The sequence below is a fragment of the Lampris incognitus genome, chromosome 7, assembly GCF_029633865.1.
Source record: "Lampris incognitus isolate fLamInc1 chromosome 7, fLamInc1.hap2, whole genome shotgun sequence".
Taxonomy (NCBI): domain Eukaryota; kingdom Metazoa; phylum Chordata; class Actinopteri; order Lampriformes; family Lampridae; genus Lampris; species Lampris incognitus.
The window spans coordinates 68,280,650-68,293,283 of NC_079217.1; the positions used below are offsets into that span (position 1 = coordinate 68,280,650).

Below are 12,634 nucleotides of genomic sequence, written 5' to 3' on the forward strand. Positions count from 1 at the left end.
CCAGCACTCTTACCATTTCACTGTTAGTTAACCCAGCTCTCTTACCTTTTCACTGTTAGTTAACCCAGCACTCTTACCATTTCACTGTTAGTTAACCCAGCTCTCTTACCTTTTCACTGTTAGTTAACCCAGCTCTCTTACCTTTTCACTGTTAGTTAACCCAGCTCTGTCACCATTTCACTGTTAGTTAACCCAGCACTCTTACCATTTCACTGTTAGTTAACCCAGCTCTCTTACCTTTTCACTGTTAGTTAACCCAGCTCTCTTACCTTTTCACTGTTAGTTAACCCAGCTCCCTTACCATTTCACTGTTAGTTAACCGGGCACTCTTACCATTTCACTGTTAGTTAACCCAGCTCCCTTACCATTTCACTGTTAGTTAACCCAGCTCTCTTACTATTTCACTGTTAGTTAAGCCAGCTCTCTTACCATTTCACTGTTAGTTAACCCAGCACCCTTACCATTTCACTGTTAGTTAACCCAGCTCTCTTACCATTTCACTGTTAGTTAACCCAGCGCTCTTACCATTTCACTGTTAGTTAACCCAGCACCCTTACCATTTCACTGTTAGTTAACCGGGGACTCTCACCATTTCACTGTTAGTTAACCCAGCACTCTTACCTTTTCACTGTTAGTTAACCTAGCTCCCTTACTATTTCACTCTTAGTTAACCGGGCACTCTTACCATTTCACTGTTAGTCAACCCAGCTCCCTTACTATTTCACTGTTAGTTAACCGGGCACTCTTACCATTTCACTGTTAGTTAACCCAGCTCTCTTACAATTTCACTGTTAGTTAACCGGGCTCTCTTACCATTTCACTGTTAGTTAACCCAGCTCTCTTACTATTTCACTGTTAGTTAACCCAGCTCTCTTACCATTTCACTTTTAGTTAACCCAGCTCTCTTACCATTTCACTGTTAGTTAACCCAGCTCTCTTACTATTTCACTGTTAGTTAACCCAGCTCTCTTACCATTTCACTGTTAGTTAACCCAGCTCTCTTACCTTTTCACTGTTAGTTAACCCAGCGCTCTTACATTTCACTGTTAGTTAACCCAGCTCTCTTACCATTTCACTGTTAGTTAACCCAGCTCTCTTACCTTTTCACTGTTAGTTAACCCAGCTCTCTTACCATTTCACTGTTAGTTAACCCAGCTCTTTTACCTTTTCACTGTTAGTTAACCCAGCTCTCTTACCTTTTCACTGTTAGTTAACCCAGCTCTCTTACCATTTCACTGTTAGTTAACCCAGCGCTCATACCATTTCACTGTTAGTTAACCCAGCTCTCTTACCTTTTCACTGTTAGTTAACCGGGCACTCTTACCATTTCACTGTTAGTTAACCCAGCTCTCTTACCATTTCACTGTTAGTTAACCCGGCTCTCTTACCATTTCACTGTTAGTTAACCCAGCACCCTCACCATTTCACTGTTAGTTAACCCAGCTCTCTTACCATTTCACTGTTAGTTAACCCAGCTCTCTTACCATTTCACTGTTAGTTAACCCAGCTCTCTTACCTTTTCACTGTTAGTTAACCCAGCTCCCTTACCATTTCACTGTTAGTTAACCGGGCACTCTTACCATTTCACTGTTAGTTAACCCAGCTCCCTTACCATTTCACTGTTAGTTAACCCAGCTCTCTTACTATTTCACTGTTAGTTAAGCCAGCTCTCTTACCATTTCACTGTTAGTTAACCCCAGCACCCTTACCATTTCACTGTTAGTTAACCCAGCTCTCTTACCATTTCACTGTTAGTTAACCCAGCGCTCTTACCATTTCACTGTTAGTTAACCCAGCACCCTTACCATTTCACTGTTAGTTAACCGGGGACTCTCACCATTTCACTGTTAGTTAACCCAGCACTCTTACCTTTTCACTGTTAGTTAACCTAGCTCCCTTACTATTTCACTCTTAGTTAACCGGGCACTCTTACCATTTCACTGTTAGTTAACCCAGCTCCCTTACTATTTCACTGTTAGTTAACCGGGCACTCTTACCATTTCACTGTTAGTTAACCCAGCTCTCTTACCATTTCACAGTTAGTTAACCGGGCTCTCTTACCTTTTCACTGTTAGTTAACCCAGCTCTCTTACCTTTTCACTGTTAGTTAACCCAGCTCTCTTACCATTTCACTGTTAGTTAACCCAGCGCTCATACCATTTCACTGTTAGTTAACCCAGCTCTCTTACCTTTTCACTGTTAGTTAACCGGGCACTCTTACCATTTCACTGTTAGTTAACCCAGCTCTCTTACCATTTCACTGTTAGTTAACCCGGCTCTCTTACCATTTCACTGTTAGTTAACCCAGCACCCTCACCATTTCACTGTTAGTTAACCCAGCTCTCTTACCATTTCACTGTTAGTTAACCCAGCTCTCTTACCATTTCACTGTTAGTTAACCCAGCTCTCTTACCTTTTCACTGTTAGTTAACCCAGCTCCCTTACCATTTCACTGTTAGTTAACCGGGCACTCTTACCATTTCACTGTTAGTTAACCCAGCTCCCTTACCATTTCACTGTTAGTTAACCCAGCTCTCTTACTATTTCACTGTTAGTTAAGCCAGCTCTTTTACCATTTCACTGTTAGTTAACCCCAGCACCCTTACCATTTCACTGTTAGTTAACCCAGCTCTCTTACCATTTCACTGTTAGTTAACCCAGCGCTCTTACCATTTCACTGTTAGTTAACCCAGCACCCTTACCATTTCACTGTTAGTTAACCGGGGACTCTCACCATTTCACTGTTAGTTAACTCAGCACTCTTACCTTTTCACTGTTAGTTAACCTAGCTCCCTTACTATTTCACTCTTAGTTAACCGGGCACTCTTACCATTTCACTGTTAGTTAACCCAGCTCCCCTACTATTTCACTGTTAGTTAACCGGGCACTCTTACCATTTCACTGTTAGTTAACCCAGCTCTCTTACCATTTCACAGTTAGTTAACCGGGCTCTCTTACCATTTCACTGTTAGTTAACCCAGCTCTCTTACTATTTCACTGTTAGTTAACCCAGCTCTCTTACCATTTCACTGTTAGTTAACCCAGCTCTCTTACCATTTCACTGTTAGTTAACCCAGCTCTCTTACTATTTCACTGTTAGTTAACCCAGCTCTCTTACCATTTCACTGTTAGTTAACCCAGCTCTCTTACCTTTTCACTGTTAGTTAACCCAGCGCTCTTACATTTCACTGTTAGTTAACCCAGCTCTCTTACCATTTCACTGTTAGTTAACCCAGCTCTCTTACCTTTTCACTGTTAGTTAACCCAGCTCTCTTACCATTTCACTGTTAGTTAACCCAGCTCTTTTACCTTTTCACTGTTAGTTAACCCAGCTCTCTTACCTTTTCACTGTTAGTTAACCCAGGTCTCTTACCATTTCACTGTTAGTTAACCCAGCGCTCATACCATTTCACTGTTAGTTAACCCAGCTCTCTTACCTTTTCACTGTTAGTTAACCGGGCACTCTTACCATTTCACTGTTAGTTAACCCAGCTCTCTTACCATTTCACTGTTAGTTAACCCGGCTCTCTTACCATTTCACTGTTAGTTAACCCAGCATCCTTACCATTTCACTGTTAGTTAACCCAGCTCTCTTACCATTTCACTGTTAGTTAACCCAGCTCTCTTACCATTTCACTGTTAGTTAACCCAGCTCTCTTACCATTTCACTGTTAGTTAACCCAGCTCTCTTACCATTTCACTGTTAGTTAACCGGGCTCTCTTACCTTTTCACTGTTAGTTAACCGGGCACTCTTACCTTTTCACTGTTAGTTAACCCAGCTCTCTTACCTTTTCACTCTTAGTTAACCCAGCTCTCTTACCATTTCACTGTTAGTTAACCCAGCTCTCTTACCTTTTCACTGTTAGTTAACCCAGCTCTCTTACCATTTCACTGTTAGTTAACCGGGCACTCCTACCATTTCACTGTTAGTTAACCCAGCTCTCTTACCTTTTCACTGTTAGTTAACCCAGCTCTCTTACCTTTTCACTGTTAGTTAACCCAGCTCTCTTACCTTTTCACTGTTAGGTAACCCAGCTCTCTTACCATTTCACTGTTAGTTAACCCAGCGCTCATACCATTTCACTGTTAGTTAACCCAGCTCTCTTACCTTTTCACTGTTAGTTAACCGGGCACTCTTACCATTTCACTGTTAGTTAACCCAGCTCTCTTACCATTTCACTGTTAGTTAACCCGGCTCTCTTACCATTTCACTGTTAGTTAACCCAGCACCCTCACCATTTCACTGTTAGTTAACCCAGCTCTCTTACCATTTCACTGTTAGTTAACCCAGCTCTCTTACCATTTCACTGTTAGTTAACCCAGCTCTCTTACCTTTTCACTGTTAGTTAACCCAGCTCCCTTACCATTTCACTGTTAGTTAACCGGGCACTCTTACCATTTCACTGTTAGTTAACCCAGCTCCCTTACCATTTCACTGTTAGTTAACCCAGCTCTCTTACTATTTCACTGTTAGTTAAGCCAGCTCTTTTACCATTTCACTGTTAGTTAACCCCAGCACCCTTACCATTTCACTGTTAGTTAACCCAGCTCTCTTACCATTTCACTGTTAGTTAACCCAGCGCTCTTACCATTTCACTGTTAGTTAACCCAGCACCCTTACCATTTCACTGTTAGTTAACCGGGGACTCTCACCATTTCACTGTTAGTTAACTCAGCACTCTTACCTTTTCACTGTTAGTTAACCTAGCTCCCTTACTATTTCACTCTTAGTTAACCGGGCACTCTTACCATTTCACTGTTAGTTAACCCAGCTCCCCTACTATTTCACTGTTAGTTAACCGGGCACTCTTACCATTTCACTGTTAGTTAACCCAGCTCTCTTACCATTTCACAGTTAGTTAACCGGGCTCTCTTACCATTTCACTGTTAGTTAACCCAGCTCTCTTACTATTTCACTGTTAGTTAACCCAGCTCTCTTACCATTTCACTGTTAGTTAACCCAGCTCTCTTACCATTTCACTGTTAGTTAACCCAGCTCTCTTACTATTTCACTGTTAGTTAACCCAGCTCTCTTACCATTTCACTGTTAGTTAACCCAGCTCTCTTACCTTTTCACTGTTAGTTAACCCAGCGCTCTTACATTTCACTGTTAGTTAACCCAGCTCTCTTACCATTTCACTGTTAGTTAACCCAGCTCTCTTACCTTTTCACTGTTAGTTAACCCAGCTCTCTTACCATTTCACTGTTAGTTAACCCAGCTCTTTTACCTTTTCACTGTTAGTTAACCCAGCTCTCTTACCTTTTCACTGTTAGTTAACCCAGGTCTCTTACCATTTCACTGTTAGTTAACCCAGCGCTCATACCATTTCACTGTTAGTTAACCCAGCTCTCTTACCTTTTCACTGTTAGTTAACCGGGCACTCTTACCATTTCACTGTTAGTTAACCCAGCTCTCTTACCATTTCACTGTTAGTTAACCCGGCTCTCTTACCATTTCACTGTTAGTTAACCCAGCATCCTTACCATTTCACTGTTAGTTAACCCAGCTCTCTTACCATTTCACTGTTAGTTAACCCAGCTCTCTTACCATTTCACTGTTAGTTAACCCAGCTCTCTTACCATTTCACTGTTAGTTAACCGGGCACTCTTACCATTTCACTGTTAGTTAACCGGGCTCTCTTACCTTTTCACTGTTAGTTAACCGGGCACTCTTACCTTTTCACTGTTAGTTAACCCAGCTCTCTTACCTTTTCACTCTTAGTTAACCCAGCTCTCTTACCATTTCACTGTTAGTTAACCCAGCTCTCTTACCTTTTCACTGTTAGTTAACCCAGCTCTCTTACCATTTCACTGTTAGTTAACCGGGCACTCCTACCATTTCACTGTTAGTTAACCCAGCTCTCTTACCTTTTCACTGTTAGTTAACCCAGCTCTCTTACCTTTTCACTGTTAGTTAACCCAGCTCTCTTACCTTTTCACTGTTAGGTAACCGGGCTCTCTTACCTTTTCATTGCTCTGTTCACACATCAGTGTTGTTCACTAAACGGTGGGAAAATGAAAGAGGTGATGGATACTGGTACGGGACTGGGTCATTTTATTCACGGTAGTTCTTGTCTGCAACATCATCTTTTCAGAGCATTGCTGGAGGACATGTGTGTAGTTGACGCTGATAAGACTGCTCTGTACGTGTTGCCATGACAACAGCAGAAGTCAATACGTGTGATATTTTAAGATTCCTGTTTGAAGCAGTTATCTTACACCTTGTTTACAGCGGATCAGTGGAAATGGATGCTCCGCTGTGGCGACCCCTAACGGGTAGTACTAGTAGTATCTTACATCCTCTTTACCGTAGTTTCGGGTACTTTGTGAGTTAAACTTATTATCGTGTTGCCTCTTTTTAAATTCATGATGATTATTGTAAGTCACATGACCACATGACCCAGACGTTTTGGGCAGAGTTCAGAAAAGGCAGGCAAGTGCAGGACGACAACAGTGAACTAGCTACAGTGATTTTGTTGCAGTGTAACATATCAAACGACTTTGTGTACTTTGATAACGGTTTGTCTTTGTCCTCACTGTCCTTCATCTTTTGAAACACAACTCTTTCTCCTTCAACCACAAAGTGTTTTTGTCATATGAGAGCTCAGTACTGCTGCTGTCTCCACCTTTATTCTCTCTCTCTCACTGTGTGTGTGTGTGTGTGTGTGTGCGTGGATTCAGGTCTTCCTGGAGACCCAGGTAGAGATGGAGAGAAAGGACTTCCTGGTTTCCATGGTAACCGAGGTAACCAAGGAGACATGGGGTTGCCAGGTAATGTCTACAATCCTTACGCTTCATCCTAACCAACTTTAAGTCACTGTCCAACAGGCGGTAACGCTGTCCCACATGGCAGGTCTTGTGGTCCTCTGTTTTTTTTTGTAAAGATTTTTCCCCCTTTTTCTCCCCAATTGTACCCGGCCAATTCCCCCACTCTTCCGAGCCGTCCCGGTCTCCGCTACACCCCCTCTGCCGATCCAGGGAGGGCTGCAGACTACCACATGCCTCCTCCCATACATGTGGAGTCACCAGCCGCTTCTTTTCACCTGACAGTGAGGAGTTTCACCAGGGGGACGTAGCGTGTGGGAGGACCACGCTACTCCTCCCAATTCCCCCTCCCCCCCGAACAGGCACCCCGACCGACCAGAGGAGGTGCTAGTGCGGCGACCAGGACACATACCCACATCCGGCTTCCCACCTGCAGACACAGCCAGTTGTGTCTGTAGGGATGCCCGACCAAGCTGAACTTAACATGGGGATTCAAACTGGCGATCCCCGTGTTGGTAGGCAACGGAATAGACCACTGTGCTACCCAGACACCCCTTATGGTCCTCATTTGTGCATGGCTGAGGACAGTGAGGCCAAAGGTTGTCCCATGTCTTATTTTGTGCTTCAGATGGGCGCTCATGAGTGTCCCGAAAGTGTCCTTGATGTGCCTTTTGGTGAAGACGCATTGTTACGAACTTCACAGTAGGCTCAGAAAGTTGAATCAGTTCATCTGGACACAACGTTTATTTTATCACTCATCTAGGTGACCTCTTCAGTCTCACCTGACTGCAGGTGTCCCCACCCTTATAATCATTACAGTGTCCTCACCTGACTGCAGCTGTCCCCACCCTTATAAACAATACAGTGTCCTCACCTGACTGCAGGTGTCCCCACCCTTATAAACAATACAGTGTCCTCACCTGACTGCAGGTGTCCCCACCCTTATAAACAATACAGTGTCCTCACCTGACTGCAGGTGTCCCTACCCTTATAATCATTACAGTGTCCTCACCTGACTGCAGGTGTCCCCACCCTTATGAACAATACAGTGTCCTCACCTGACTGCAGGTGTCCCCACCCTTATAAACAATACAGTGTCCTCACCTGACTGCAGGTGTCCCCACCCTTATAAACAATACAGTGTCCTCACCTGACTGCAGGTGTCCCCACCCTTATAAACAATACAGTGTCCTCACCTGACTGCAGGTGTCCCCACCCTTATAAACAATACAGTGTCCTCACCTGACTGCAGGTGTCGCCACCCTTATAAACAATACAGTGTCATCACCTGACTGCAGCTGTCCCCACCCTTATAAACAATACAGTGTCCTCACCTGACTGCAGGTGTCCCCACCCTTATAAACAATACAGTGTCCTCACCTGACCGCAGGTGTCCCTACCCTTATAAACAATACAGTGTCCTCACCTGACAGCAGTTGTCCCCACCCTTATAATCATTACAGTGTCCTCACCTGACTGCAGGTGTCCCCACCCTTATAAACAATACAGTGTCCTCACCTGACTGCAGGTGTCCCCACCCTTATAAACAATACAGTGTCCTCACCTGACTGCAGGTGTCCCCACCCTTATAAACAATACAATGGCATAACCTCCCAAACCAACGACCAGTTTCATATGCAAATTGCCATGACCATTAACTAGATTTTCAATAGCCATGTGTAAACCAGCGTTCCTCACTATCAAGGATGCGCACATCCTCATCCTTGAAAGAGTGGCCACTGACCTGTAGATGGTGTAGACTGTGGAGTCCTGGTGTGACATGTTGGCTCTCCTGTGTTGTGCCATCCTATCCCATCCTTCAAGGATGAGGATGTGCACATCCTTGATAGGGAGGAACGCTGGTTTGAACGGGAAGTTAAAGAGCCCATCTATGTGAAGAGGGAACAACCATACCTGAACCGGGGGGGGGGGGGTTAAGAGTAAATCTGTCACCATCTTACAATGCTGTGATTGAAAATATTCCCCAACCCTCTGTGAATAGTACACATGACCATTGTAACTCTAGTTAATGGTCACACCCATATTTGCATATGAAACTGGTCGTTGGCTTGGGTCGCATGCCACTGTATGGTTTATAAGGGTGGGGACACCTGCAGTCAGGTGAGGACACTGTATGGTTTATAAGGGTGGGGACACCTGCAGTCAGGTCAGGGCACTGTATGGTTTATAAGGGTGGGGACACCTGCAGTCAGGTGAAACTGAAGAGGTCATGTAGATGATGATGAGACGTTTCTCTCAATAAACATTGTGTCCAGATGAACTGATTCAACCTTCTGTGACTTTCTTACTTGTTTTATTGAGCATCAAGATATTCTCAGCAGTCTGTTACCCAAAAATCCTTGCATTGACCACTCATAGCAGACAGGATGTTTACTTGCCTTCTAGTGAGAATGACAGGTTGTTCATTTGGTGGTAACATCCATAGCTCAGTGTTAAGTAGCATTCATAGCTCAGTGTGAAGTAGCATCCATAGCTCAGTATGAAGTAGCATTCATAGATCAGTATGAAGTAGCATTAATAGTTCAGTGTGAAGTAGCATTCATAGCACAGTGTGAATTAGTATTCATAGCTCAGTGTGACGTAGCATTCATAGCTCAGTGTAAAGTAGCATTCATACTTCAGTGTGAAGTAGCATCCATAGCTCAGAGTGATGTAGCGTTCATAGCTCAGTGTGAAGTAGCATCCAGAGCTCAGTGTGAAGTAGCATTCATAGCTCAGTGTAAAGTAGCATCCATGGCTCAGTGTGAAGTAGCATTCATAGCTCAGTGTAAAGTAGCATTCATAGTTCAATGTGAAGTAGCGTTCACAGCACAGTGTGAATTAGTATTCATAGCTCAGTATGACGTAGCATTCATAGCACAGTTTGAAGTAGCATCCATAGCTCAGAGTGATGTAGCGTTCATAGCTCAGTGTGAAGTAGCATTCATAGCTGAGTGTGAAGTAGCATTCATAGCTCAGTGTGAAGTACCATTCATAGCACAGTCTAAATTAGTATTCACAGCTCAGTGTGACGTAGCGTTCATAGCTCAGTTTGAAGTAGCATCCATAGCTGAGTGTGAAGTAGCATCCATAGCTCAGTGTGAAGTAGCATTCATAGCTCAGTGTGACGTAGCGTTCATAGCTCAGTGTGAAATAGCATCCATAGATCAGTGTGACGTAGCATCCATAGCTCAGTATGAAATAGCATTCATAGCTCAGTGTGAAGTAGCATTCATAGCTCAGTGTGAAGTAGCATTCATAGCTCAATGTGACATAGCATTCATACTTCAGTGTGAAGTAGCATCCATAGCTCAGAGTGACGTAGCGTTCATAGCTCAGTGTGAAGTAGCATCCATAGCTGAGTGTGAAGTAGCATTCATAGCTCAGTGTGAAGTAGCATTCATAGCTCAGTGTAAAGTAGCATCCATGGCTCAGTGTGAAGTAGCATTCATAACTCAGTGTAAAGTAGCATTCATAGTTCAGTGTGAAGAGCATTCACAGCACAGTGTGAATTAGTATTCATAGTTCAGTATGACATAGCATTCATAGCTCAGTGTGAAGTAGCATCCATAGCTCAGAGTGACGTAGTGTTCATTGCTCAGTGTGAAGTAGCATTCATAGCTGAGTGTGAAGTAGCATTCATAGCTCAGTGTGAAGTAGCATTCATAGTTCAGTGTGAAGTAACATTCATAGCACAGTGTAAATTAGTATTCATAGCTCAGTGTGACGTAGCGTTCATAGCTGAGTGTGAAGTAGCATTCATAGTTCAGTGTGAAGTAGCATTCATAGCTGAGTGTGAAGTAGCATTCATAGCTCAGTGTGACGTAGCATTCATAGCTGAGTGTGAAGTAGCACTCATAGCTCAGTGTGAAGTAGCATTCATAGCTCAGTGTAAAGTAGCATCCATGGCTCAGTGTGAAGTAGCATTCATAACTCAGTGTAAAGTAGCATTCATAGTTCAGTGTGAAGAGCATTCACAGCACAGTGTGAATTAGTATTCATAGTTCAGTATGACATAGCATTCATAGCTCAGTGTGAAGTAGCGTCCATAGCTCAGAGTGACGTAGTGTTCATAGCTCAGTGTGAAGTAGCATTCATAGCTGAGTGTGAAGTAGCATTCATAGCTCAATGTGAAGTAGCATTCATAGTTCAGTGTGAAGTAACATTCATAGCACAGTGTAAATTAGTATTCATAGCTCAGTGTGACGTAGCGTTCATAGCTGAGTGTGAAGTAGCATTCATAGTTCAGTGTGAAGTAGCATTCATAGCTGAGTGTGAAGTAGCATTCATAGCTCAGTGTGACGTAGCATTCATAGCTCAGTGTGAAATAGCATTCATAGTTCAGTGTGAAGTAACATTCATAGCACAGTGTAAATTAGTATTCATAGCTCAGTGTGACGTAGTGTTCATAGCTGAGTTCGAAGTAGCACTCATAGTTCAGTGTGAAGTAGCATTCATAGCTGAGTGTGAAGTAGCATTCATAGCTCAGTGTGACGTAGCATTCATAGCTCAGTGTGAAGTAGCATGCTTAGCTGAGTGTGACGTAGTGTTCATAGCTCAGTGTGAAGTAGCGTTCATAGATGTTCAGTTTGTCACTGCTGTGTGCTTGGTCTTTACTGTTCAGTTTGTCACTGGTGTGTGCTTGGTATTTCCTGTTCAATTTGTCACGGGTGTGTACTTGGCCTTTGCTGTTCAGTTTGTCACTAGTGTGTGCTTGGTCTTTGCTGTTCAGTCTGTCACTTTTGTGTACTTGGTCTTTGCTGTTCAATTTGTCACGGGTGTGTACTTGGCCTTTGCTGTTCAGTTTGTCACTGGTGTGTGCTTGGTCTTTACTGTTCAGTTTGTCACTGGTGTGTACTTGGTCTTTGCTGTTCAATTTGTCACTGGTGTGTGCTTGGTCTTTACTGTTCAGTTTGTCACTGGTGTGTACTTGGTCTTTGCTGTTCAATTTGTCACTGGTGTGTGCTTGGCCTTTGCTGTTCAATTTGTCACAGATGTTTACTTGGTCATTACTGTTCAGTTTGTCACTGGTGTGTACTTTGCTGTTCAGTTTGTCACGGGTGTGTACTTGGCCTTTGCTGTTCAGTTTGTCACTGGTGTGTACTTGGTCATTGCTGTTCAGTTTGTCACTGCTGTGTACTTGACCTTTGCTGTTCAGTTTGTCACTTGTGTGTGCTTGACCTTTGCTGTTCAGTTTGTCACTTGTGTGTGCTTGACCTTTGCTGTTCAGTTTGTAACTGGTGTGTACTTGACCTTTGCTGTTCAGTTTGTCACTGGTGTGTACTTGACCTTTGCTGTTCAGTTTGTCACTTGTGTGTACTTGACCTTTGCTGTTCAGTTTGTCACTTGTGTGTGCTTGGTATTTACTGTGTAGTTTGTCACTGGTGTGTCCTTGGTCTTTATTTTTCAGCTTGTCACTGGTGTGTGCTTGGTCTTTGCTGCTCAGTTTGTCATTGGTGTGTACTTGGTCATTGCTGTTCAGTTTGTCATTGGTGTGTACTTGGTCTTTGCTGTTCAGTTTGTCATTGGTGTGTACCTGGTCATTGCTGTTCAGTTTGTCACGTGTGTGTACTTGGCCTTTGCTGTTCAGTTTGTCACTTGTGTGTGCTCGACCTTTGCTGTTCAGTTTGTCACTGGTGTGTACTTGGTCTTTGCTGTTCAGTTTGTCACTTGTGTGTGCTTGACCTTTGCTGTTCAGTTTGTCACGTGTGTGTACTTGGCCTTTGCTGTTCAGTTTGTCACTTGTGTGTGCTTGACCTTTGTTGTTCAGTTTGTCACTGGTGTTTACTTGGCCTTTGTTGTCCAGTTTGTCACTTGTGTGTGCTTGACCTTTGCTGTTCCGTTTGTCATTGGTGTGTACTTGACCTT

The 12,634-nt window shown here is 43.4% G+C and overlaps 1 protein-coding gene across 1 annotated transcript in view; it reads left to right on the plus strand.

The window, feature by feature from the left end:
* The window catches only part of LOC130115333 (collagen alpha-1(IV) chain-like), a 204,537-nt gene that overhangs the window by 134,525 nt on the left and 57,378 nt on the right, over positions 1-12,634 (plus strand). The window contains exon 36 of the mRNA XM_056282942.1: positions 6,683-6,772. Coding sequence (XP_056138917.1) covers positions 6,683-6,772 — 90 coding nt within the window. The remainder of the gene's footprint in view (positions 1-6,682; positions 6,773-12,634) is intronic.